The sequence below is a fragment of the Pleurodeles waltl genome, chromosome 6, assembly GCF_031143425.1.
Source record: "Pleurodeles waltl isolate 20211129_DDA chromosome 6, aPleWal1.hap1.20221129, whole genome shotgun sequence".
In the NCBI taxonomy this organism is placed as follows: Eukaryota; Metazoa; Chordata; class Amphibia; order Caudata; family Salamandridae; genus Pleurodeles; species Pleurodeles waltl.
This window is the reverse complement of record NC_090445.1, coordinates 864,831,395-864,859,086: the sequence shown is the minus strand read 5'-3', so window position 1 is coordinate 864,859,086 and position 27,692 is coordinate 864,831,395. Positions and strand designations below refer to the sequence as shown.

Here is a 27,692-nt window from a genome sequence, read left to right as displayed (position 1 = left end):
AGAATGGTTAAAGCAAGAAAATGCCTACTTTCTAAAAGTGGCATTTTCAAACTAACAATCTAAAAACCAACTTCACTAGCATATGTATTTTTAAATTGTGACATTTCTTTATGCTCTCAAAGGGAAACTGCACTTTAAGATTATTTACAGACAGCCCCCATGTTAACCTGTGTGAGAGACAGGCCTTGCGACAGTGAAAAACGAATTTGGCAGTATTTCACTGTTAGGACATGTAAAACACATTAGTACATGTCCCACCTTTAACATACACCTCATCCTGCCCATGAGGCTACCTAAGGCCTAACTTACATCTATAATAAGGGAAGGCTGGGCCTGGCAAGTGGGTATACTTGGCAAGTCAATTTGGCAGTTTAAAACTGGACATACCGACAATGCATTGGCAGGTCTGAGACATATTTACAGGACTACTAATGTGGGTGGCACAACCAGTGCTGCAGGCCCACTAATAGCATTTGATCTACAGACCCTGGGCACCAATCATAGAAAAACCAAACAACAGTACAATTTCCACAGAAAGCATATGCACTTTCGCACTGGTTAGCAGTGGTAAAGTGGCAAGAGTCATAAAGCCAACAAAAACTAGTCAGAAAAAATAGGCGGAAGGAGGCTACACGTTTGGGGATGACCCTGGAAAAAGGGCCAGGTCCAACATCTGCGAAGATGTTTAAGATGTGGAACAGATCGACAAATCCTTTCCAAACTGATGCCCCCTCAAAACATTCACAAGCGCTAACCACAGGCCAAGGACTCTGGCCCAAAAAACAATAAAGAAATCAAGACTAAAATCAGTGCATTACAAAGCCAGTGGCAGAATTTTTAAATAACCATAATGAGAAAATAACCCCTAGAACATCAAAGCAGGTTTCACAAAACATCCATTAAGGCACGGTTTCCAATGTCAGTCCTGGAGAGAACGGGTCCATGCCAGATTTTTAGCATATCATAATTTAGATAAATGTAATTATCTTAAAAATCGGCAAGGATCCGGCCCTCCAGGACCGACATTGGAGAACCCTGCATAAAAAATGCAAAACTACTCCACATGCACATCTAAAATACCAAAGAAATACCCTTAAAAACTAAATTGGATCATCACAGATTTCTGCATTTTTTATGGATGTGTGTATGCATGTTTGTGGTATTTTTATAGCGAAAACCTAGCTAAAGTCAGCAGAGCACTGTAAAGAGCATAGAGCAATTAATACAGTCAGAGAGCTTTACAGAGATGTATGGGAAGTGGATATTGAGATTGACGGAAAGGGCTACTATCTACAGTCTCTAGAATCAGGGGTCTCCAGCTCTCAAGCTACCCATAAGTAGCTCTCCTGTGTGTAGTCCAGCCAACAAACACTAAAAAAATTATTTTGAAAACAAACATGTAAACTTGCCTGATGTTGTCAGTATTAAAATGAAAATGTAATTCATTAATAATATCCGTAGCTTTGGATGATTTCCAGCAACAAAAGTAGCTTTTGCTACACAAAAAGGTTAGAGACCCTGCTCTAGATATAGGAATATATTCACAAAGATAAATGTGGTCGTAAAGATCAATTTAGAATTACATTTACCTTAATTATGCCTGCCGGTAGTTCACAAATGGATTATTGGCAGATATAAGCCTATTTACCTCTGCAGAGAGCTCTGTCATGAGTGCAGAGTTCTCCACATCCAGAAATCACACTTGACGTCCGGAAAAGGGGTGTGCAAAGGCTTGGTTAATCTTGGAAGCTTGTGTGTGCCCACAGACAGATATTTACTCAGCATTCGCAGGCTAATCTCCTTCCTCCGATCATACTGGAAAGCGTTGAACTTGGACTCCAACCACAGGTTGGAGTTCCTTTCCATGGTGGAATTGGGAATTGATAACCCCCACATTTGGGTTAGATAGGGCATGTCTTTCTTCGTTGGGCACAAATATTTTCCCTTCAGAGAAAAAAACCCTGTGCATTTGCACAGATGATCCCACTCCCCTTGTGCCGTAACAGTGAGAACAGTATGCTGACTGGAATGACCTTTCCAGAAATATGCCTGTCGTTTTTCAAGCATAGTCCTAGGAACATTGATAAATTCCACAAAGTAGGAAAATTATGTGCTGGCAGAGACCTCTGCATGTATTTAGTGAACCGAGCCCCTAGCTTACTTGCACCTTTTTATCCTGGTCTGTGACAATATAAAAACTCTAATTTCTATCATTAATTTAACACTATCTTTATATCCTTTAGAATATATGCATAAAACAAGATAATCTTCAAGGTAATGAAGGAGCAAGTATGCAGAATAACAGAACAGTAATAAAGGGGATTGTCACTACACAATCCAAAATATCCTGTTCCCACCCTTTGGTAGCTTGGCACTGAGCAGTCAGGCTTAACAAATAAGGCAGTGTGTAAAGTATTTGAGCAATAAATCATACAGTAACACAGAAATACACCACACTAGTTTAGATAAATAGATAATATTTATCTGAATAAAATAAGATCAAAACGACAAAGATCCAAGAAGCACAAGTTGAAATATCACTTTTAAAAGGTTTAAAAGAGTCTCAATCCTTAGAAGTCAATAGTCGTTTCTTTGTAACACACAATACCTGGGATGCGTCAAAAAACGCACGGAGACTGAAGAGGAGGAGATGCATGGAAAAATAAGCTACTGCATCGCATTTTCCGGGGCAACACAGATGGGCTGTTTCTTTTGATGCTGCAAGGGTTAGCGTCATTTTTCAGGTGCGCAATCTTGGTTCCTCACTGCGATGCAGGGGTATTTTGGCAACCAGGAACAATGCGTTGGAAAATAGTTGACATGCTGGTAAAAGGAGCAGGTGCTACGTTGATCTGTAGGCGATGCATCTAATTTTCTGTTGGGAAGTCAGTGCTGTGTTGTTCCAGTCGGCGGTGCGGCAATTTCTCTGCCGCAATGCAGGCTTTGCATCGATTTCTGCAGGTGTTGCGTCGATTTTCGACACACAAGAACTTTCTTTGAAGAGGTGAAGTCTTTGTTGGCCCTGAGACTTCAGAAACAGGAGACAAGCTCAATCCAAGACCTTGGAGAGCACTTCAAGGGGGAGGCAGAGTCCTTCTAGCAGAGTTAGAGGCCAGCAGGGCAACAAGCAGGGCAACAGTCCTTCTCAGCAAAGCAGTCCAGATGCGTCCTTTGGGCAGCCAGGCAGTTCCTTTGACAGAGTGCAGGTGTAGGTCCAGAAGTGTCTGTTTTGGTGGGGTCAGAGACCCAGTTTATATATCCAAAAATGCCTTGTGGGGGGAAACTTCGAAGAGTGGTTTTGAAGTGCACAAGTTCCCCCTTCAGCCCAGTCTTGCCTGCCAGGACTCTTGTGTGGGGTTATCAGTCCTTTGTGTGAGGGCAGGCCACTGGCCTCTGAAATGTAAGTGTAAGCCCCTCAACCCTTCCTGCCCAGGAAGACCCATTCAGTATGCAGATGAATGCAGATGTGACTGAGTGTCCTGTGTTTATGGTTGCCTGGGTGGAATGCACAAGGGTAGCTGTCAACCAGCACAGATCAGACGTGGACTGGAGACAGGCTGCAAGGCACAGATGGCAGTAAGTGCAGAGAACTGCCCACTTTCTAAAAGTGGCATTTCTAAAATAGTAATATTAAATCCAACTTCACCAGTAAGCAGGATTTTCTATTCCTAGTCTGGCAATACCAAACAAGACATGGTTACTCCTTCCAGATTCGAATCTATCACTTAAAAGCGTAAAAGGACAGTTATAATGCTAGTCTAGGAGAGGAGCAGGCCTCACAGTAGTGGAAAACGAATTGGTGAGTTTGTCACTACCAGGACATGTAAAAAACAAATACATGTTTCGCCTTTTATCACCATAGCACCCTGCCCTATGGGTTACCTAGGGCCTACCTTAGGGGTGACGTACATGAAGAAAAAGGGGAGTTTAAGGGCTTGGCAAGTAGTTTTAAATGCAAAGTCGAAGTGGCAGTGAAACCGCACACACAGGCCTTGCAATGGCAGGCCTGAGGCAAGGTTAAAGGGCTACTTATGTGGGTGGCACAATCAGTGCTGCAGGCCCACTAGTAGCATTTAATTTACAGGCCCCGGGCACATGTAGTGCACTTTACTAGGGACTTACAGGTAAACTAAATATGCCAATTGAGGTAGGAACCATGTTTGGAAAGAGCATATGCACTTCAGCACTGGACAGCAGTGGAAAAGTGTGCAGAGTCCTAAAGTCAGCAATAACAGTGTCAGAAAAATGGAGGGAGGCAGGCAAAAAGTTGGGTGATGACCACCCTAAGTCTGTCAGGTCTAACAATGACATGGAAGGTATTTGATGCATTCTCTAATTTTATGTTTACACTTGACACTTGTGTACATCTGGAGAGCGTAAACAGGATATTTAGGGCCTGATTACAACTTTGGAGGAAGGTGTTAATCCGTCCCAAATGTGAGAGATATACCACCAGGCGTATTACGAGTCCATTATATCCTATGGAACTCGTAATACGCCGGGTTGTATATCCGTCACATTTGGGACGGATTAACACCTTCCTCCAAAGTTGTAATCAGGCCCTTAGTCTGTCTGTACTCTGACAATTTATGCTATACAAATGCCAAACGAATCGTTTCATTTTACGTTCCACTTGTATGCATAAAAACAGGATCTATGCATCCTGCTAACACCAATACATACTGTAGTAAGAGGCATGGTTATATGGTGATAGGAAATGTGAAATAGAATGTCGCTTTCTTGCCCATGTCCCACTCCTTTAACCCACTATCCCAAAGTTAACCACTTCCCCGCCACGGACTTAGCCATTATGTCCGAGGACCGTCCCTTGGGGGAAGCGCTAGCTTTCTCTTCCGCTCGGGAGGCGGGCCAGCAAAGGCACGAAAGGAAAGGCCTTTCCTTTCCTTTCATGTCTTTGCAAGCATTTCCGCTGCCCGATGCGATCAGGCAGCAGAAATGCCCACTAGACACCAGGGAATTTTTTTGAATGATACTGACACATAAGGGGCGCGGCCCCTTGGGCAAGAGTCGCTCCCCAGGGGGCCAAATTATATTTAGGCCATTTCTGACCCCCCCCCCCCCGTGGGCCGATTGGCCTAATACAATTAGGCCGAGCTGCCCCTGGGGTGGGTGGGATAAAACCTCTAGACATCAGGGATAAAAAATGTTTTGTTTATTCTTTTTTTTATATGTGGGGAGCAACCCCTTAGGCAAGGGTTGCTCCCTGGGGGCCAAAATAATTTTAGGCCATTTCTGCCCCTCCACCTCTTATTTTTAGGCTGATCTCCCCCCAGAAGGGGCAGAAACCACTAGACACCAGTTTTTTTTTTTTTTTATACTTACGCATAAGGGGATCGGGCAAGGGCCGCTTCCCGGGGGGGGGGCAAAATCTTTTTAGGCCTTTTCAGATTGGCCTATTATAATTAGGCCGATCTGCCCCCGGGTGGTGCAGAAACCTCTAAACACCAGGGCTATATATTTTTTATTTACTTTATGTTTTTATGTATGGGGAGCGACCCCTTAGGCAAGGGTCGCTCCCCTGGGGAGCAAATTGTATTTAGGCCATTTCTGCCCCCCTTGGGGGCAGACTACCCTATTTTTGTTAGGCCAATCTGCCCCCAAGGGGGACAGAAACCACTAGACACCATGGATTTTTATTTTTTTGCATCAATTTCACACAATGGGAGCGACCCCTTAAGGAAGGGTCATTCCCCTGGGGGAAAATTTATTTTAGGCCATTTCTGCCCCCTTTGGGGACAGATCGGCCTATTTTTATTAGGTCGATTTGCCCCCAAGGGGGGCAGAAACCACTAGGCACCGGGGATTTTTTTTTTTGCGCCAATTTCACTTAAGGGGAGCAACCCCTTGGGCAAGGGTCGCTTCCCTGGTGGGGGGGGGGGTTATTTTAGGTCATGTCTGCTCCCCTTGGGGGCAGATTGGCCTATTTCTATTAGGCTGATCTGCCCCCGGAGGTGGGGGCAGAAACCACTTAGGCATCAAGGATTGGTGTGTGTATGTTTTGTTTGAGGGAGCAGCTCCCCCTGGGGGCACATTACTGTTGGCCATACCTGCCCACATTGGGGGCAGATCGGCCTATTTTTGGAAGTCCCATGTGCCCCCAATGGGGGCAGAAAGCCCACCAGACCCCTGGGAAGATTCTTTTTTCCAAAATAAGAGGGTGGGGGTATGGCCCACCCCAAATAAATGGGGCCAAAGTTCTTTTACCAACCGGTGGGCAGATGGGGCAATTATTCCCGATCCACACCCCGGGGGGGAGGGGATGGGAAGAAAGTCTACTAGATGCCAGGGAATTAAACAAAAAACTAAAAATAGTGGGGGATGACTACTAACCAGTATGGGCCTGGTTATGCCCCCACCCCAACTGAAGGGGGTAACAGTCTTTCAGCTCTCCCCCCACACACTAAAACATCTTATCCCACAGCAAGCAAGATGACATTTGATTATTTTGGGTTTTGGTTTTACATTTGGGCCATGAGAACTTGGCTAACTCTCAAAATCATCCCACTTGGAATGGTGAGGGCTGCACTTTTTGGACTTTGGGACACTGCCATGTAGAAAAATCCACAAGACCTAGACACATCTGAATACTAAACATCTGGTTGATTCCAGGGTGGTGTGCTTCACATGCACCCTGCACCATTTTCTTACCCACAATGCCCTGCAAACCTCCAGCTTTTCTGGAAATCACACCTTTTTTCCCACATTTTTGTGATGGAACCTTCTGGAATCTGCAGGAATTTTCAAAATTCCTACCACCCAGCACTGTCATCTATACCCATAAAAATTCTGCTGCACTTGTCAGCCTAAAAATGTTTTTTTTCAAACTGCCTTTTTGGTCCCGCTTTGGCTCCCCCTCAATTGCGGCTTTTTTTTTTTGCTCTTCCCTGTCACAATCACTTGGCCCACCTACACAAGTGAGGTATCATTTTTACCGAGAGACTGAGGGGAACATTGGGTGGTAGGAAATTCGTCCCAGTGCGGTGATGCCACACAGAAATGTGGGAAAAATTTGATATTTGGGCTAAATTTGAGGTTTGCTGAGGATTCTGGGTATGAAAACATTGGGGGATCCACGCAAGTCACACCTGCCTGGACTCCCTCGGGTGTCTAGTTTTCAGAAATGTCTGGGTTTGGTAGGTTTCCCTAGATGGCTGTTAAGCCAAGGACCAAAAACGCAGGTGCCCCTCACCCCCCCACAAACAGGTAGTTTTGTATTTGATCATTTTTATGTGTCCATATAGTGTTTTGGGGCCTTTCCTTTCGCGGGCACTAGGCCTACCCACACAAGTGAGGTACCATTTTTATCGAGAGACTTGGGGGAATGCTGGGTGGAAGGAAATTTGTGGCCCCTCTCAGATTCCAGAACTTTCTGTCACCAAAATGTGAGGGAAAAGTGTTTTTTTTTTTTTAGCCAAATTTTGAGGTTTGCAAAGGATTCTGGGTAACAGAACCTGGTGAGAGCCCCACAAGTCACCCCATCTTGGATTCCCCTAGGTTTCTAGTTTTCTAAAATGCGCAGGTTTGGTAGGTTTCCCTAGGTGCCGGCTGAGCTAGAGGTCAAAATCCACAGCTATGCACTTTGCAAAAAACACCTCTGTTTTCTGTGGAAAAATGTGATGTGTCCATGTTGTGTTTTGGGGCATTTCCTGTCGCAGGCACTAGGCCTACCCACACAAGTGAGATATAATTTTTATCAGAAGACTTGGGTGAACACTGAGTGGAAGCAAATTTGTGGCTCCTCTCAGATTCCAGAACTTTCTGTCACCGAAATGTGAGTAAAAATTGTTTTTTTAGCCAAATTGTGAGGTTTGCAAAGGATTCTGTGTAACAGAACCTGGTGAGAGCCCCACAAGTCACCCCATCTTGGATTCCCCTAGATGTCTAGTTTTAACAAAATGCGCAGGTTTGGTAGGTTTCCCTAGGTGCCGGCTGAGCTAGAGGCCAAAATCCATAGCTAGGCACTTTGCAAAAAACAGCTCCGTTTTCTTTGGGAAAATGTGATGTGTCCAGGTTGTGTTTTGAGGCATTTCCTGTCACAGGCGCTAGGCCTACCCACACAAGTGAGGTACCGTTTTTATCAGAAGACTTGGGGAAAGCTAGGTGGAAGGAAATTTGTGGCTCCTCTCAGGTTCCAGAATTTTCTGTCACCGAAATGAGAGGAAAGGGTGTTTTTTTGGCCAAATTTTGGAGGTTTGCAAAGGATTCTGGGTAATAGAACCTGGTGAGAGCCCCACAAGTTCCCCCATCTTGGATTCCCTACGTGTCTAGTTTTAAAAAATGCGCCGGTTTGGTAGGTTTCCCTAGGTGGCGGCTGAGCTAGAGGCCAAAATCTATAGTTAGGCACTTTGCAAAAAACACGTCAGATTTCAATGTAAAAATGTGATATGTCCATGTTGCGTTTCCTGTCGCGAGCATTAGGCCTACCCATGCAAGTGAGGTACCATTTTTAATCGGGAGACTTGGGGATACGCAGAATAGCAGAAAAAGTCTTATTGCCCCTTGTCTTTCTCTACATTTTTCCTTCCAAATGTAAGACAGTGTGTAAAAAGATGTCTATTTGAGAAATGCCCTGTAATTCACATGCTAGTATGGGCACCCCGGAATTCAGAGATGTGCAAATAACCACTGCTTCTCAACACCTTATCCTGTGCCCATTTTGGAAATACAAAGGTTTTCTTGATACCTATTTTTCACTCTTTATATTTCACCAAATGAATTCCTGTATACCCGGTATAGAATGAAAACTCATTGCAAGGTGGAGCTCATTTATTGGCTCTGGGTACCTAGGGTTCTTGATGAACCTACAAGCCCTATATATCCCCATATTCAGAAGAGTCCAGCAGACGTAACGGTATATTGCTTTAAAAAATCTGACATTGCAGGAAAAAGTTAGAGTAAAACTGAATTTTCGCAGTATTTTGGCTAATTTCTTGGTCTCCTTCAGGTGAACCCACAAAGTCTGGGTACCTGTAGAATCCTTAGGATGTTGGAAAAAAATGACGCAAATTTGGCATGGGTAGCTTATGTGGACAAAAAGTTAAGAGGGCCTAAGCGCGAACTGCCCAAAACAGCCAAAAAAAGGCCTGGCAACTGAGGGGGAAAAGGCCTGGCAGCGAAGGGGTTAAAAACAATTAAGGGATCTTGGCAGTACTCAGTGGAAATTAAGACAATCATATCTTTGTCAGACGTGGCTAGGCTTTTGACATATGCGCCATACATAGACACAGTGATTTTAATTGATATTATTTTGAGGCCGTGTACTAGACACAGCTGCCCTCACATTGGTATTTTTCTGTGGAATAGAGAGGACTGCGAATATGAAACTTGTGTGATAAATCTCTTCTACACTGCTATGCTCCAAGTATTTCCTTATGCACCTCATTCTCCGTTCCCTCATGGTGGCAATTCCATTTTATTGATTCACAGAAGGTCTCTGGCAGTATCAGATGCCTTTCGTTATTCTTATTCTGTAATACCTTGCCTTAAAATGTATTTGCTATATCACTTCTGATTCATTGTTGATTGCATATCATCAATTAAATGCTTTAAGACTTTTACAGAACACAGATAGGAGCTGTTAAAACAGAGGGACTTTCGAGGTCCTACGGAAGAGATGTGTTTACAACTTTCTCTAGTGTATTTTGATGTGCAGTCAGAACTAGGGGCAGGATACAATTTTTTCACAGATTGACGTTTGCTATGAAAGTAAGGTGTCTCTTTTCTCAATACTGCTCATAAAGGCAAGGGTTGATTAATAATCAGCGGAATCAAGCAAAAGGAGGCATGGACAGGCCATTGGGCTATCAAGCATTTTAGATTCTTGCTCTTGGGTTTACTGTTCGTGGAAAAAACAGATCATAAGCCACTAATGGAGGTACTTTCGTGGAAGAGCACAACCTGTTGTGTGGTGAGAAGTTTTCATAGATAGAAGTTAGGGAAATTATTTTCTGGGTAGTGTGCAAAATCTGAAAAATAAAGCTGTTTGATTGTGTGTTGTAGGCAAGAAGATTATGTGTACAAGTAGCAGGAGCCTGTATTAAGGCAACAGGGGAAGGCCTAAATAAGAGGTAGGTGGGTTCTCAGCACACAAAAATCAGAACCGTCAGCAATCATTTCCAATTCGAACAGCCATAAAGTCCTGGCATTTCCCATAGCCAAGACTCCAGTATTGGTAAGACCACAAAGCCTGAGTGGTTTGTATATGCTTCATACAATGCTATCCTCACACTTCCCTCTGTCACATATGGAGGAGAAGGTCTCACACCGCTGCATCAGGTTTGGAGCACATTCTCTGCGCTTGATAGCTGACGCTAGTACTCCACATTAACAGATGGCATCACTGCCAACACTCTCCTCTTGTCAATGCATCCCAGAATCACAACCACTGTCCCTGGGGCCTGCGAAGCATTTTAGGACTGCAAGGCGACGTAGGAAAGCACTACAGAAATGATGCAATACAATGCTACGAATGGAGAGGAAGCATTTAGAACGAATTCAGTATTATAGGCCATGAGAAACACTGAAGGAGTGGCCTGATGAGTAGTTCGTTTTTAAAGAGAAGGACGTTTGGTTTGTAAAAGAATAACTGACAATCTATGGAAGCGTTGTGAAGTAGTTCGTTAGGGATGGGTATGACTGCGTGTTTGACTCTTGGGAAAGGGTCTCATTAAGGCTAGGGTATGGCAGGCAGGGAATGCACAACCAACTCGAAGTAAAGAGATGTGTTTAGTGTCCAGCCAATGACAAAGTGAAGCTGCCGGTGTTGCCTGTGGGCATTCTGTGCTGCCCTTGGGTGGCGTTAGGGTTAGACATTGCTTGCCAGTGAGTGGATGCCTACGGAAAATGGAGTACTTTTAAGTCGGATTGAAATTCAGGTGTTTTTTTTATACCAATATGGAAGTTGTACAAAAGCCTTATACTCCAAACACACCAAAGGATTGGTTAGAAAAATGACAGGATGGTGAAGAAATGTGTGGAACCATAAGGAGCAAAGAGGTGTCTGCGAAAAGAACTCTGAGGAAAAACATTTGGGGGCATTTTATACTGCACCTAGTGCAATTCCAGGTGTGTCACCACTTGAATTATCGAGGGGCATACAGATAGCGAGGCCAATATCTATTTTGTGACAATCTGTAGAGAGGGGAGAGGTTAGTGTGGACAGAAATAACGTAATAAAGAAGGTTCTCAAGAACAAAGCTAAAGGCAAGAGAATTGGTGTGTGGGGAGCAGGTCTAATTGTCAACATTCCCAATCTCCACATTTGTAGCTTCAGTGAAAAAGGGTGCAGAGATCACGCTGAACAGAGAGGCACTTAATCGCTGAATATGTTAGGACTGTCTAAGTAGAGTCAGGTGAAGTGTGCGAGGGAAGGAGGGTAAGTCAAACAGAGTGGGAACTCAAGATACCCGCCAACACTATGCAAATGCTGTAAACAAAGATTGTTTGGAACTTGCCGCCGTGGGTGGCTGAAAGATTTCATACACTTATTTTATTTGCTGTGTTATAGTTCATTTTAGAGGCACTGTAATGTATTTTATCTTACTGTTCTACGGGTTTAGAGGCGAGGTGGGCTAACGAGCCTTTCTTTTGTATTCAGTGGGTATTTCGTTGGTCTTGTGAATGTAATGCTCTTGTAAGTATCGTGCACTGGCAGCCTAAGAGTCCTTAATCAATAGTCTCCGGCCGCTGCTTGGTTCTGGCTGCGTTGATGGTGTTCCATGAAGTTAAACAAACCCTACTACAATGTCCATTTGAAAAGCAACACTATTCTGACACGAACGGGAATAAAAGCTGCAGTGCTAAATAAATGCCCTGGATAAGAGTAGCCCGCAGAGTTAATTCGAGATTTCAAGGCTAGTTTATAAACCTGACAACAAAAACATGCTTTTGGCTTTAACCTGGGGAGAAGTCAGGATTCTTATCACTAAACCAATGGATGGTAATGCAGCTGCTAAATGTATTTTTCACCTCAAAAGCACACATTTCCATAAAATAAGAAAGGTACAAAAAAAACTCCAAAGAATAGCTACAAGTTAATAACTCACTTTCTTAAATAACCTCATGAACCCATTAGTAAATCAAAAAACATAGTGTTAGCAGTGAGAAAGGAATATGATTGTTACTAAGTTTTATGACAAATTAAAACACAGCATTCCCAGACACCAATGTCAAATTTGGACTATATTGACAAAAGGGATAACACAGTTTTAAAAGGTTGAAAAGTCAGAAAATGTTCCATTATTCCCTCAACTGTTTTAATAAAATCGTCAGTAGATGGCAATTCTACTTTCAGTATGAACATGTGTTTTAAAGTGCACTTCAGGCTTCAAATTGAAAACCATCCTTGAACAACCGGAAGTTTCAGTCAGTGAGTAACCTGCAAAGTCAACCACCAGAGAAAGACTGCCATTCTTTAAAACCGCAGTGTTTTTACAAGCCCTTAGCACGGGTGCCCAAGGGGATGAATAAAAGCAATACTGATCTTTACAAATAGACCTGGAACGGGGAGCTCATAGCAGAAATGTGAAAATAGATTTCCCGTGAACAATGCAAACAAACAAAATCATAAGAAGTGGCTAGATTTACCAAAGTGTTTTTGTGATATGCCTACTCACCCGGGAACTAGAGTTGTCCATCGGACAATCGTATTTGACAAGCCAATTGTCATTGCCTCGATCTGCAAATGGAATACATTTAACAAAATATCAGAAAGACTTTTCATGACTGATACATGCAATTAACAAATTACATACACAACACACGGGTAAACACGTTACAGGACTATATAAAATACAGAACTTGGGCCTGGGCCAAAGTTTGGCTGTCAGAATTTCCATCTAGCACTGACATGGATTTCTTGAATCAACCACATTGCAGTAAGAAATCTACCCGTGCAGCAGAGGGTGACTTTATCTGCTCTGGGTGAAACCACTTTGGCGGGAGGTCAGGCGCGACCTCCTGTGAAATATCCACCTATGTCTGTGCCTGATGGTGAACATTTTGGCATATGTGAGCAGTGGAAACATCCCCAAAGAGGCAGGGGTACATTTCAAGTGCAACTTTTTTATTTTCCTTTATACATCTGGAGTAGTGAATTTCTAAGAATGTTAGGCACACTATAGTTGCTTTTATGTGAAAGTCCCCCACATTTTCAATATCACAGCTGCACCTTGGCATAGCTAGAGTCTCCGACCAAGGAATGTCTACCATCTATGGAGCCTTAATCAGAGTGGTTATGTTGCCAGAGGTGTACTGCTCTGTTTCCTGACAGATTTACCGCTACTGTTCTCTTCTATATCAGCCCCTTCTAATTAACAGAAACCATGGAGGTGGCAATCTGTTACAATACCGCCAGAAGGAAATAACAAAAGAATCTGGACTTGCTACCCTTAAACTGGAAGTCACATCTTCAGAGAATAACTATAGGATAAAATGCCCCTTTTATTTCCAGTGCATGTAACAGCATCCCTTTCACTAGAGGGCCAAACCACATTAGGTAAGGAGCCACTCAGAGCCATACATTCCAGCCCTGGCCTGAAAATGAAACAAATGTGCCTTCAATTCTGGCTCTCTATCCTTCCTGACGATTAATACAAACATCAGCTTAGCAGATCTTACCAGTATTCCTTATGATGTAGTCTAGAACCACCAGTCTTTCAAACTGCAACTGCAACTGCCGATTTGTATTTTCTGGAAGAGGTTCAGCCTCAAACCTCCTCAACCAGTAATCCGCATCTTTATAGCCCTCGACAAACAGCTGGAAAGAGCCAACCTGGTATTGGAGAGGAAATGGCCCATAAAATACAAATATAAACTTGACACCATGTGAAAAGATAAAATATAAGAGCAGTAGATATGGGCCTGTGGATCATTTGCAGAAAACCTAAGGGCATTAAATCACTATCATATATGAGAGGCAGTAAGGGATGCTACGTCAGATACCAGAATTAATACTTCATATGCTTTGACCAAATCATATTTTCTTTTAGATTGCTAGCTAGATATTTGGATTTGACAAGCTGATATTACTGTAATATTGTGTGTAGACAAAGCCTCCTTCAAGACAAACCTTCAAAGGTATTTCGCATTACACCAGTTCACACCTTAATGCCTGCAAGAGGTAAAAAAGTGCAAGGGACTAAAACTGAACGAAAACAACATGGTTAACAACGAAGTACAGAATCAGCTAGAATGAATTAAATGATCTGCTAAGTAATCCAAAGAATTTCAACCATACCTTGGGCGGTAGACCTATTCTGTGGAACCGTTGTCCAACCTTTGGCACTTTCTCCAGTGCAAGTTTCTTCCCTCTGGATTTCACACGATCAATGGCACTATAATTAAAGGTCTCACTGGCAAGGTAAACAACCTGAAAGGACAAAATAAATGCACTTAACAATTAGGTCCCTTCATGATTCCAATAGAGGGCCAAAATACAATCGAGCAGGATAGCCAGACCATGATTCTACGTATGACTTCTGGTACTTTCAGAAGATGAAGATCATTTCAACTCACAGAATGGTTACATACTTGTTGACAGCTAAAAATTAAAGGTATATGTAGATCACATACACAGCGAATTAGGAAGAACATTTCCATACTACGAACATATAACAACGTGGTTCAAAGAATCTGGATGTCATTTTTAAATAGTTTACCTGCGCACCTGTACCACAAAAACACTGAGGCAACCAAATCATATAAAAACTGGAGGACTCACCAGGCACGTTGTGGCTCATCTCAAGCGGATCAACTGCTGACACAGATCATCTAGTGGATGTGAAATGTAGTCTCAGCCCAGTACCGGAGTTCCAGATACATTAACCCAAAAGTCACTTCACCCCGCTTGTCACCAATAGGAACATTTACATTTTTAGAGTCCAGGGGGTCAAAGATTTCCAAGACTTGTCTGCCCTCTTTTCTGCACCCTCCCCACAAAATAAGATATTTTACACCCATATTTGGGGAAGCCTGTGTAGATTCCCTTCCTGTTGTTGCACCTTGGTGTAAACACATTAGTACGACAATGGCAGAAGGATCTGATTCTAGTGCTTTCCATCTGCCATCTGGCACTGAGAGGCTGGTACACCTGTGCTCTGCTGTGCCTGGTCTTCGGATGGGGTCCTGATCTGATGCAGGTTGCTGGGACCTGGTGAGGGAGGTGGTAATCATGGACTATGATCAGCTGTTCTTTTGAGGCTTATAAGGGGCATTTGTGTCTCTTCACCCAATTTTGTCCTCACACGTCAGCCAGTCCAGGCCAGGCAGTTCCCTAGGTTACTGGAGCTGGCGGCACTCATGTGGTGGGTGCATCAAGCTTTGCTGCTATGCTTGTGGTCTGGCTGTTGCTGTGTGCATGGAAGGTAGAATGTACAGTTTATATACAGAAAGAGTCAGCTGCCTGCGTGCCATGTGTCACTGAGGCACTTACATTTTCAGGAAAGGGACTTTCAGCTTTGACAGATGTTTGGTTCTTCACTGTCAGCTCTTACATGAAGTCTAGCTGACACGCCCATTATCACTGTAAAGCTTATATGGGTCAAAAGCGAGGTGAATAACTGATTGCCCCATTCCTGCCTAAGTAATTTATTTTCAGTTACTAACATGTACCTGCTGGTTCCAGCGCCAGGGTTACATGATTATTTAACAAGTGCCTCCTCATCAAGGTTACATTTGTAATTAAGATACATGTTAACTACTTTGAAAGCGTGGTCTCTGAGTTAATTCACTAGCCTCCGAAGTGTCCTACAACGACCCATCTTGGTATAGGCTACCCCCCTACTCTCTGAACCAAACTACTTCCTTGGAGTGCGCATTGCAAAGACATCCGAGAGAGGTGAAATTGCTGCATGGGGAAAGGAGCCCAGACGCAATCCAGCTGCATCTCCGATGCCAAGACGTTAATGAAGCATAACAAATGTGGGCTACTTGATGAGACTGCCTGGATACTTAATGCTCCTGGATCAGCGTTTATTGGGACATAAATGTTCCCTACATGGCCCAGTAGAGTGTGTATCCCTGCCCTAAGTTCCCCTCACAGTAGGCTTCGGTAGGTTTTTCATTTTTCACCTTAGCACACACGAAAATCATACATGTGTGCTGAGGGCCTTTGAAATGGTATGAAACCCACATCGGCGCTCAGAGGTTTGTGAACACAAACGAAGTTTAGCCCCTTTTATGAGAATAACTACTGTCATCTCACCAGGCTGGTAGGAACTGAAAGAGCTGGCAACAAATGACAGTAGTAGAAGGAACAGTTTTTTCACCTACTGCCTTCAATGGGATAATTGCCTATGAGCCTCTCCTGTTTTCATAGTTTTGCCAATTCCTTTCAATTGAATCCTTCTGTCAATGCTTATGGAATACGGTTGCCACAGGTATGTTTGTTCTGTATTGATGAGACATGGGGGTCTGCAGTATGTATGTGATGCTTACTGTATGCAAACGGCAATCCATTTTGGGACACCTGTGGGTGTGCGATGACAAGAAGGAGATTGAGGATGAGCCTGCCAAACAGGGATGTGAATTGGTATAAAATCAAGGAACACACATGGGCCCTTTTTGAAGAGAGTCAGGACCTTATTAGCTACACAGATAGCACAATCAGCTGAAAACTCACCACTGCAGCAAATCCATAAGAGTCAGGTCATGCAGCCTTCCAGCCTCCAGGAGATCAGTAAATGGAGTACTGTGAGTAGGTAATTGCAACACCTGTTATTTATGGGCTTAGAAATGGCAAACGTGTGCCGTGCAGTGCTATAAAAACAAGTTATTATTATTGCTATCTTGACTACCCAGAGTTCCCTGCTTTCTCTTTTGTATAATTTATGCAGCACTCAAAACCGCAAAGTTTTGATTTGTTACGGAGTGACAGTAGCCACTCTGTAGTTTTAGTTAGGATTGCCAGAGATAGGATTTCTATGTCAGGACATGAGGCGAGCCTTATGCTTTAACTTTCTTGCCTTGAATACTTCCTGTAGTGTTCAACGAATTACCTCTCCCAAGAAACCCCTAGGAGGAAGTAGAAAAAAAAACAGCAATACAATAACCAATCAAATGCCATAGTAAGGGTCCATTTAACCAACGTCCCCCTCAGGCACTTCCACTTTCTTTCCTGCTTCCAGCAGAGATAAGTAGCCTCTCAATTAACTTTTTCTTAGTGTTAAGTGAATGCATTTAAGGTTTATTTACCTTTCAGGGCAATGGTATTGTGAATGTAACTAACGGGTTTCCATTTCAGGACAAAGTGACAGGAGCGCGGACAATAACAAGCTCTCCACTGACAGCCCCGTGTCTAACTTCTTACCGCAGTGGCTGGGTTGTTGCACTAGAGCAGTGGTTCCCAACCTGTGGGCCGGGGACCCCTGGGGGTCCGCGAAGCCTCCTCCGGGGGTCCGCGGCTGCTTAAAACATTTAATAATATAAGGTCCCAGCTATCAGTAATAACTCCTCGGGGGTCCCCGTGTTCCAATAATGATTCAGTGGGGGTCCCCGGGCTCCAGTATTGATAAAATGGGGGTCCACAGAAGTCAAAAGGTTGGGAACCACTGCACTAGAGGGTGCATAGCTGTCGACGCTTATCGCGCCATCTGCCAGCACGTCACAATAGACACAGCACACAGATTCTGTCACTGGGGACAGTCTCACAGCCCTGCTACTGCGAGCCGTCAGCCCCGCCTGGAAGCCGGGCACCCTGCTGAGTCAGGGTCGGTCTTCTTCCAATCGAAGAGAAGCAGCAGAAGCCCGCGCCGCGGTTCTGTATCAGGAGCTGCTTCGGTCCCGCTTTTTTCACCATTTCATTACTGTACCCTCACTGACCGGTCGCCTTAGGGGCTAGGCCCAGGTGGGAGGAAGTCTCCTTATAATATAGGGTGAAGAGCCCCTTTTGACCTGTTCCTTTAAATTAGTGCTGGCAGCATGCCAAAAATTGCTGGTTTACACCATGTCTCAAACGGCTTAAGGCCTGCAAAAACATTGTGGGGTTCTCCTGCCCCCCCCCCCCCAACTACTTCAGGGAGGAGACCATTTTGGTGCTCCCAATAGACGATTTTTGTCAGCCCATGGATGCATCCATCCACCATACAGTAGCCTCTGCCATGGAACCTCTGGAGGCACCTCTTGCAATTAGCTACTGCTTTCCAGTTCCCCTTAATCTACCAGCCTCCCCCACCAACCCTCTCCCCCGGTCATAGAGGCCCTTTGGGTCTGGAACACCAAGTGCTTCAGGGCTCCAAGTCAGAGGCAGTGCTAGAATTGATAGCATTTTTGTATTCCTCTTCATCTGGAGAAAATGACTCTCTCTCTCTCTCTGACTGACCTTATGGTTACAACTACACCGTTCCCATCTGCGGATAGGGATGATGATGACTCCATCATGGAGTCTGGGGACGAAGTTGGACCCTTCAGACCTTGGATCTCGGGACACCCACTTTCAGGCTCCCAGCCAGAAAACCAAAAGGGGACCCCTCAGATATGCTAGACCCAGAAGACCTGGTCCACCCCAGGTCAACGGAATGGTTTCCATCCGACAAAGTGGGCAAGTATATATCTAATAATAGGCTGAGAAAGCCCTTGGAGAAGGAGGTTCTCAAGAAGCTCAGGGTGGAATGCCCACGCCCTTCGCTCACCACTTAGGTGTCCGCGACTCCAGAAATAGATACCCAGATGACCACCTTCCTTCAAAAGTTCATTCTGGATCCAAAAAAAGAGCATTGACAGGTCAAGATAAGCTTCTGGATGTAATAGGGCCTTTGACTAAGATCCTCGAATTAGCAAAGCAAGCAAAGGCCTTTGGCAGCTCTTTGTCCCGAGGAGATATTTGGATGGGCGCAGTGCGCAGAATTTTTTTTGGGCAATGCCAATTGTGAGCTGTCCATGGAAAGGCATTGTTCCCACCTTATCAAAGTTGACCCCAAGCTAGGGGACCTTACTTCGTCTGAGACAGGGCCCAGCGATATCCGTTTGGGGACCCATTTGTTAGGGAGCTAAGTGAATATGTGGCTACTTTTACATCATTAGATAAGGCACAAGCCTCTATTAAGAACATTTACAACCCACGTCTTTTTGGCGGCGCTGGTTATGGAAGGGCGCGCACAGCAAGGCGCTTTTATTACCAAGCATCCTCCAGAGGACAATCCTTCAGAAACAGCCCCGTCCAGAGGTCTTCTTCCCCACAAGAAGAGGCCAGCAGTGCTGAGGCGGCAGAGGTTCTTCTAGAGGACCTCCACAAGGAACAGTATCCGGTAAGTGTAAAATTCCATTCATGTACTCAGGTGGAGGGCGGCTTTCTCAATTTCTGCACAATTGGCAACTCTTTACCCCAGATGCCTAGGTTCTCCAAATGGTGCAAGGTTTTCAGCTAGAGTTTTACAGGTCTCCAGTCCAACACAAGAACCCTTGCCTTCTGTTTTTTCAGAGACGCAGAAGTCTCTTATAGACCAGGAGGTGGGGGATCTCCTTCGCAAGCAGGCTATCATCCCGACTAACATCCACCCAAAGGGTTTTCTGAGCGATTTGTTCCTGGTGGAAAAGAGGGATGGGGACATCGCCCAGTGATCAACAGCTGGTTGGTATATCAGCATCTCAAAATGGAGGAGATCCACCTCCTCAGAGATATCTTGCGCCCAGACGGTTGGATTGTGCACCTGGATCTCAAGGGCGCGTATCTGACAACCCCCATTTTTCCCCCTCATCATAGCTTCCTGCAGTTTCAATGGCGGTGTGCCACTTTTGAATTCAATACCCTTCCTTTTGGTCTTTCCTCAGCCCCTTTGAGCTTCACCAAGGTGTTGAAACCAGTAGTCAAGAAGCTGAGGGCTCAAGGACTTTGTCTCATCATTTATCTGGACGGCGTTCTGATCATGCATCAATGTCCGGGCAAGCTGCACCATCAACTCAAGCTTACAATCTTTTGCAGAGCCTGGGGTTCTTCTCAACATCAAGAAATCGGTACTGGTACCGGCCAAATAAATTATCTTCTTAGGCTTTGTCATAGACTCAGTGGACAAGACACTCAGTCTGCCTCGCACAAGATGACCAGGATCCACAGGGAACAGAGGAGGAGTTTGGCTCATCCCTCAATATCCCTTCGCCAGGTAACTCAAACTCATACTCCTCTTCTCCTCGATCCAAGCAATCTTTCCAGGGCTTCTGCACTACAAAGTCCACCAGAGACGCAACATGTTTTATTTGTGCAAGGGTCTCCAGTTCTGAGAAGAGGTAACTCTGAAAGAGGTGGTCAGAAGTAAAATGAACTGGTGGCTAGCCCATATGGAGGCCTGGAATTGCAAGGCCATTTTCATCTCTGGCCTAGACATCATTATAGAATCCGATGTCAAGAAATCGGGATGGGGCGCCAGATGTGGCGAGTTGTTCACAGGAGGAAAATGGTCAACAGACAAACAATCTCTCCACATAAATTTCCCGGAGCTTATGGCGGGCTCCTTTGCAGTCCAGTGATGGATCAAGGACAGGGCGAACTGCAACATCCTTCTCAAGATGGACAACGTCTCTGCAGTTCGATATATAAACCATCTCGGTGGCCCCAGGATGAAAATCATTGCGGACCGGACCAAGGAGTTCTGGGAATATTGCCTCAACAACAAGGTGTCGGTCAGGGCTGAGCACCTCCAGGGGAAGTCCAACCAGATGGCGGGTTGGTGCTCCCGGGAATGGGAGGACACAAGCCTGTGGATCCTCGGGTCTTTGCCCAGTTACAAAACCACGGGGACCATTCTCTACGGACCTCTTTGCATCCCGGCTGGATCCCCAACTTCCATGGTACTTCAGTTGGAAGCCAAACCCCCAAGCCCTGGTGACGGATGCCTTTCTCCAGGACTGGTCGAAGGAGAACGGGTATGCATTCCCTCCCTTCGCCATGATTATGAGACTGTCAGTGCAAGTGAGGAGACAGCAAGCCGAGGTAGTGCTGATCACCCCAATATGGAGATCTCAAGCATGGTTTCCGTTTCTTCTGGAACTTTCTTGGGGTTTTCCAATCCAGCTCCTCACGATCCAGATATTCTTTGAGACCGTCTAGGCCAGCATCACCCGCTAGTCCTTCAGGTCAGTCTAACTCTTATGGCCTGGAGGATTACAGGGAACGATGGAAGGACCTGAGCCTTTCACAGGAGGCTGTTGCAATGCTTTCCAAAGCCTGGGAAGAAGGAATCTCCAAGAGATACAAGTCAGCATGGGCTAGATGGGTGCGTTGAACATACCAACACCAGGAAGATCCCATCGGGTGGCCACTGCCCCAATACTGAATTTCCTGGCAACTCTAGCATCACAAGGTATGCCATATCATACACTCAATTCCTACTGTTCAGCTATCTCTGCAGGTCACTGGCCAATACAAAAGGCCTCTGTAGGAGAGCACCCTATGGTCTGTAAACTGTTGAGAAGAATTTGCCTCTCAGTACCTCCAGACCTAAATATTCCACTCTGTGGGATGTCAATATAGTTCTGGACCTCTTCTAATCCTGGCAGAGGAATGACTACCTTTCACACGAGGGACTGTCTGCAAAATAGGCAAAGCTACTGTGTCTGGTCTTGTGCCGTAGGGTGTCCGACGTTAGAGTTCTAGATATTTCAATCAGACTTTTCACCCCTTATGGGGTTACCTTCAAGGTTTCCAGAAGGACAAAGACAGATTCAAGAACTATTTCTTACACAGCTTTCAATTTGCATCCCAAACTTTGTGTAGTAAGGTGCCTCAAAGCATACGAGGATATGACACAAGAGTTTCGCCCCCGAGGAGAGAGACAATTGCTAATATCGTTAGTGAAACCATTCCAAGCGGTTTCATCTCCTACCACTGCGCGTTGGGTCTGATGGGTCATGCTAGAGGCGGGTACTGAAGTCTTGCGTTTTGGGGCACACTCAGTGAGGGGGGCAATGGCCTCAAAAGCGTTCTCTCTGGGGGCTAGATTAGAGGACATTATGAATGCCATGGACTAGACTTCAGATGCCATGTTCAACGATTCTATTTCAACCCGGAGGTGGACATGGTGTCCTTGGTGGTGGATAAGCTTTGAACAAGCATAATCGTCGCCTCCAGTCCTGACAGAATGTAAAATTTCCTAGCATACATAGTGGAAACTGTCAATTCTGGTAAGGACGCAGAGGCGAGGATTATTTTCTCCCTTCTTTGCAGTCATATCCCCACCCTGGACAGGCGACTAACAAATTAAATAAAGAATATCTCTTTCCTGGTTTGGCGTAAGTAAGCCTGGTATTTGCCGTAAACAAAGGTTATTGTATCATATGATGATCATGCATGTAAATGTTGTGAGAGTACTGTCCGAACATCGTAATGTCTATTCTCCTTAAGGATGTTATATTTTTTCTTCTAGATTATAGCATGCTCTCTTCACTAAAACTTCTTGTTGTGTGTCTTTAGGCTTGGAGTCCACTAAAGGAGAATGATTCAAGGAGAGGCTGACCTACGGAAAACTGCAGTAACAGTCAAGAAAGAGGAAGTGCCTCTGGGGGACCTTAGTTATGGACTATTACTATGGCATTTGATGGGTTATTGTTTTGCTGTTTTTTTTATACTTCCTCCCAGGGGTTTCTTGGGAGAGGTACTTTGTTGAATGCTGCTGGAAGTATTAAAGGCAAGAAAGGTAAAGTATAATCCTTGCTTCCATGAGTTTAATAGAATATAAACTTTCTTTTACGTATGCAAGGACATTTTACATTTCTTGGATTTTTGCATGCTAATAACTTTGTCACGTTTCACAAAACCTCACAAACATTTGCAGACCTATTGCTTTTTCTACACTGGCAACTGATGCAAAGTTTTGTGGTGATTCGTTAAGGAGGTGCAAAGAAAAATAGGGAGTCGCCAAAAAAAGCATTTGTCCACAATACATTTTCCATTGACTTTGCGCTCAGCATACCCAGAAACTGGCGTTCGGATTTTAATGAAATTTGGCAGGGGTATACTTTATGGTGTAGATGATCCTTTTTGGTAGTAGCTGTAATGTGGTTAAGTATACTTAAAGTCATAAGATATTAAAACCTAGTAACATATCGGTTCGCCGCACACCATGGTAATTTCGTGGTATACCACGGTACATGTAGATGATAAGGCAGTATATGTTTGGCTAGTAGCTGCCTTTGCAAAATTAGAAGGCAACCATGTTATTCTTACCACACTTAAGCTGAGTTCTGGGTTAGGGCCTTAGATATAGGTAAGTGGTAGGTTTTATATTTTTCCCCCTACCTATTATCACTTTATTAAAGAGGTAATAGGTAGGGGAAATTATTTATATTTTCTATATATATATATATATATTTTTTAAAGTTTATGGAATACCACAGTATTACCGAGGAAGCGCAGAGTTACTTAAAAAAAAAAAAAAGTAAAACAATTAAAAATACATTGCACTACATCATATTTTACAAATATAGTCTTTTTTCAACTTTTTTTACACTTCTAATTTTTTACAAAAATGTTTACGCAGTACTGTGTTACTACCTAGAAATCACCACACTAATTAGAAAAGCTATTTTAAAAGTTAAATATGTATTCATTATAAAAAACACTATTGCATTATATTTAAGGGGGGAAATACTGAAGGTCTGTATTTTTGTTATATTTGACAACTGCAATATATTTTTTTAATTGTTTACCTTAGAATGCAATATGGTTTTAAGGGGAAACAGTGTAGTACAGTGTACTATACATATATATATATATATATATATACACACTCACAAATATTAATAAACACTGTATTACACTATATTTCCCCTTAAAAGCCTTTTGGAAGGGCAAAATATTGTTTAGATCACATTTAGGACCGGATTACGATTTGGCAGATGAGATACTCCATCACAAATGTGACGGATATCTGGTCTGCCGGTTTCGAAGTTCCATAGGATAACATGGAACTTATAATACAGAGGACGGGATATCAGTCACATTTGTGATGGAGTATTCCATCTGCCACTGTCATAATCAGGCCCTTAATCTGCACTGTAGGTTTTAAGGGGAAATACAGTGTAGTACAGTGTTTTTTAGATTTAAAAAAATGGTGATGTTCAAATTATAAATTAAAGTTATGGCATAACTATAACTTAAAACATTTCCAATGTTTGGGTAGTTTAAGTTTGGTTCGTATCGAAAGAATAAATAAAGCTTTTCAAAAAAATACCTGATGGAAACAGAACAGACTTCTGGACTTTGAGAAACACATCTGTGTCTGGAAAAACAGTATTTATTTTCAGACAAAATCCCATTCAAGTCAGTCAGCGTGGTAGGATTTATCACTACGCAGTGCTGGAGGTCAAACACAAGTGGACACTGAGAAAGACTCCTGAGCTCCCGATTTAGGGTCTTTGACTGCTAATTCCCCTTCAAGGTTTGTCAACAGAAACCTGGAAGTTCAGCATCCTGATGGAAGGAGAAACTTTGAAGCAACTTGAAGGAAGCAGCCCATTGACTGCCGAAGATGGGTATAGAGGTATCCCTGCTTAAAGTAAAGGCTAACTAAAAGAGAAGGGCTGTGAGGAGTTCTGAAGGAAGAACAAGATCCAGGCTCACTGTAGCCCATGGAAGGAAGTGCAGCATCAAAACATGAATCCAATAAACACTTCACAACAAAGCTCAGTAGAATGAGAAAGTGATCCCTATAGGATTGCCATTTTCATCATGAGGCTTTCCAACTGCAACTCTGGCAAAGGTCAAAATTATATGAACTACACACACAGCCTTACCTTTGTACGTGGAACAATGTTAAGCTCAAGTTTTTGGTCCACCAGGCTTGCTCCAGCCTCCGATAGGTAGCCCTGGTTCAGAACCAGGCAATCCCTTCCAAAGCAGCAGGGGCAGCACAGTTTCTGTAGCCATTTGGTCCACTTGGGGTTCAGTTGCCCATATGGTTCTTCAGTTTTGGGTTTAAATACAGCAATGATTTTCTGAAATAAAACAAAAATTTCAATAAAATTAGGAAACACTTTGCATTAAAAAGAAAAATTTTACTTGGAACTAGGTTCTGTAACAAATAGTTCGGAGAAGATTTCAAAACTCCTTCAAACATACTGAAGATTAGCTCACTCCCTCAGCAATCATTTGTTTGTTACAGCTTAAAGCGAATCAAATACAACATATAATATTCCCGTTGTTTATGTGTAGAACGCAAGACTGGCTCAGTTTTTATGGGTGAGCACAAAGTGCTCCGTCCATTCTGTAATCTCTCTTTGGGCTTGAAACCACGCACCTGCCACGTCAGTCACTTACATCGGTTTGTGGGCTTGCATTTTAAAATCCGCTTGCTTTCATTTGTGAAAGGCATGCATACTTCATGCCTTTTCCGGTGTTTAGCCCACCTACACAGCACTGGTAAAGTACCAAAAACATACGAGGCTCGATGTTTTCAGCCTCAAGTCCAGACTACTTTATCTGTTTATTTTCCACGCAGCGCAATCGCGCTGCATTTTACATAGTGCGATCGCGCTGCGTTCTTTTTTGCTTTACAACGCTAATAGCTCTAACTCGAACAAATGCGAGACCCGTTGCATTGAAAATGCTTGTTAAATTTTGGTTATCAGAAAAAAGCAGGAACAACTGTTGACAAAAAGACCCAAGTAAATATGTATTGAAAATGGTGTTGTTGATTACTTCCCTTGCAAGCAATGACCAAGGTCAATTAACTACATCAGTTATAGTTTAGTCAACATACTTCTACATTCACCACAGAAATACTCCCTCAGCCGAAGGGACTTGAGTATTGTTTTACATTTCCAGTTAAGCGGAGAAGTCCAGCAGTGCTTAATGGTGCAGATAAAACTAACATTTACTAGATGTTTAATCCCTTCATGACTACCCCAAGCAACAATTTAAACCATATTCCTCTAATACTACTGAACAGATTAACAAGGGTGAATGTGTACTTTACAAATACACATTATGTTAAACTAGCTTTAATACTACTGCAAGCCACAGATGGCAACTTACTGATTTACCATCACATTCTCACTACACACAAGCGTCAAGATACATTTGTTTCAACCTCATTATTGCTTTGAGGTCACAGCTGCTCCACTTTTGGAGCACAAGCTCCTCCCCCCTCCAGCCCAATTCAAAGCGTTTTAATCTAGATCTGTCTGCCCCAGAGAAATGAAAGCCAGTTGCCAGTGCATAGAATATCCAAGTAATCACAGCAAATAATATGACCACCTACTGTATCAGAGAGCGGCCACATGTACTTTTATACTATCTACCATCTTCAACAGCCACACCCTTGCAGAACTGGACACATCCCCTCTCTTCATCAGCTGGCCAGACTGCAGCAGAATACATGACTACCAATGTAGATTCAGATCATGCTGCAGCATGGAGACAGCCACTTTATAGATGCAGACAACGCCCTCCTAACCATAGCTGAAATGACCCGAGATGAAAATGAGCCTGTGGCTCCTCATACTGAGCCTGTCAGCAGCCTTCAACACAGATGACAATCCAACCCTCATCCACACCCTGGAGTCTCAAATGGGATTTACTGGCAATGTCCATCACTGGTTCTCCTCCTGCCTTTCCAAACAATACCCATTTGTTCATATGGGCACCTCCAAGTCCCAAAGGATCGTTCCCACCAGCAGAGCCCCCCCAGGGTCCAAAACTTTCTTCAGTCATCTTCAACCTCTATGTGAAGCTCTACTCAAAGATAACAGTATAAAGATTCACTAATATGCAAACGATGCACAACTCTATATGAATCTATTCTGTGGTTCAGACATACAACCTTTCAAACACTACATGCACTTCATCCAGACCTCGATGTCCAGTATCAAACCAGACGCTCCTCCCTGCAAAGACAGAATTCATGTTATTTGCTAAAAACAACAATAAATTAATAGTACAACCCTTGCTCAATGACATGAATCTTGTCAGCTTTGAATCTCCACTTGCAACGAATGCCAAGTAACTAGAACTCACCTTGGACACCAACCTAACCCTCAAGGAACACATTACCAAAAAACAAGGACAGGCAGGTAAGCATCCCTCTCTCCTAAAGAATGTGAAACTTTTTTTTTTCCAGAAACAAACTTCAGAACTGCTGTTCAAGACCTCATATTCTTGTATGTGGATGGTGGACACCCTGCCTCATGGTCTTTCAGACTCTAGACTGGCACCCATTAGGGGCATCCTACATGCCAAAGCACGTTTCAAGGACTGAACCAAATATGATCACATCACCCCCATTCTGATGAAACTCAATTTGCTCCAGGGAAACATTTTCCCTGTTTCCCTAAGGACTGCTCCGACGCTCCTCCAAAATAGGAAAGAGTTGAAGACATCTCTCTAAAGAGCAATACATCACAATGTAGTAACAATCCAAGAACCAGCTAACTCTCTCATCACTTGTTGACTGTACACTTGCTCTGACAATGTACAGTGCACTACCACCTTTATGGGTAGGTTCGAACTTTAGAAATATCACATACATCTGTACATACATAATGGCACCAGAGTTAACATTGGTGAAATGTTTCCTTAACAAAGGATTTGATTTACTTTAGCAAAATAACAAAAGTTCAAGAGTTCACAGCTGGTCGACCAAGGAGAAAAGGCTTCTATAGAGACTATAGTCATAGGTGGGGCTACGTTCAGACAATTTTCCTTGAGGGGCCAAACAGCAATGGGGCAGCATGTCTTTCTTTTGGTG

General features: G+C 43.7%; 1 protein-coding gene across 1 annotated transcript in view; it reads right to left on the bottom strand.

Annotated features, from left to right (window-relative positions):
- Positions 1-27,692, bottom strand: part of PI4K2A (phosphatidylinositol 4-kinase type 2 alpha) — a 162,161-nt gene that overhangs the window by 72,531 nt on the left and 61,938 nt on the right. Inside the window, exons 2-5 of the mRNA XM_069239626.1 lie at positions 24,742-24,942; positions 14,258-14,389; positions 13,639-13,792; positions 12,636-12,697 (exon numbers count right to left, since the gene is read on the bottom strand). Of these exons, the coding sequence (XP_069095727.1) occupies positions 12,636-12,697; positions 13,639-13,792; positions 14,258-14,389; positions 24,742-24,942 (549 nt within the window). The remainder of the gene's footprint in view (positions 1-12,635; positions 12,698-13,638; positions 13,793-14,257; positions 14,390-24,741; positions 24,943-27,692) is intronic.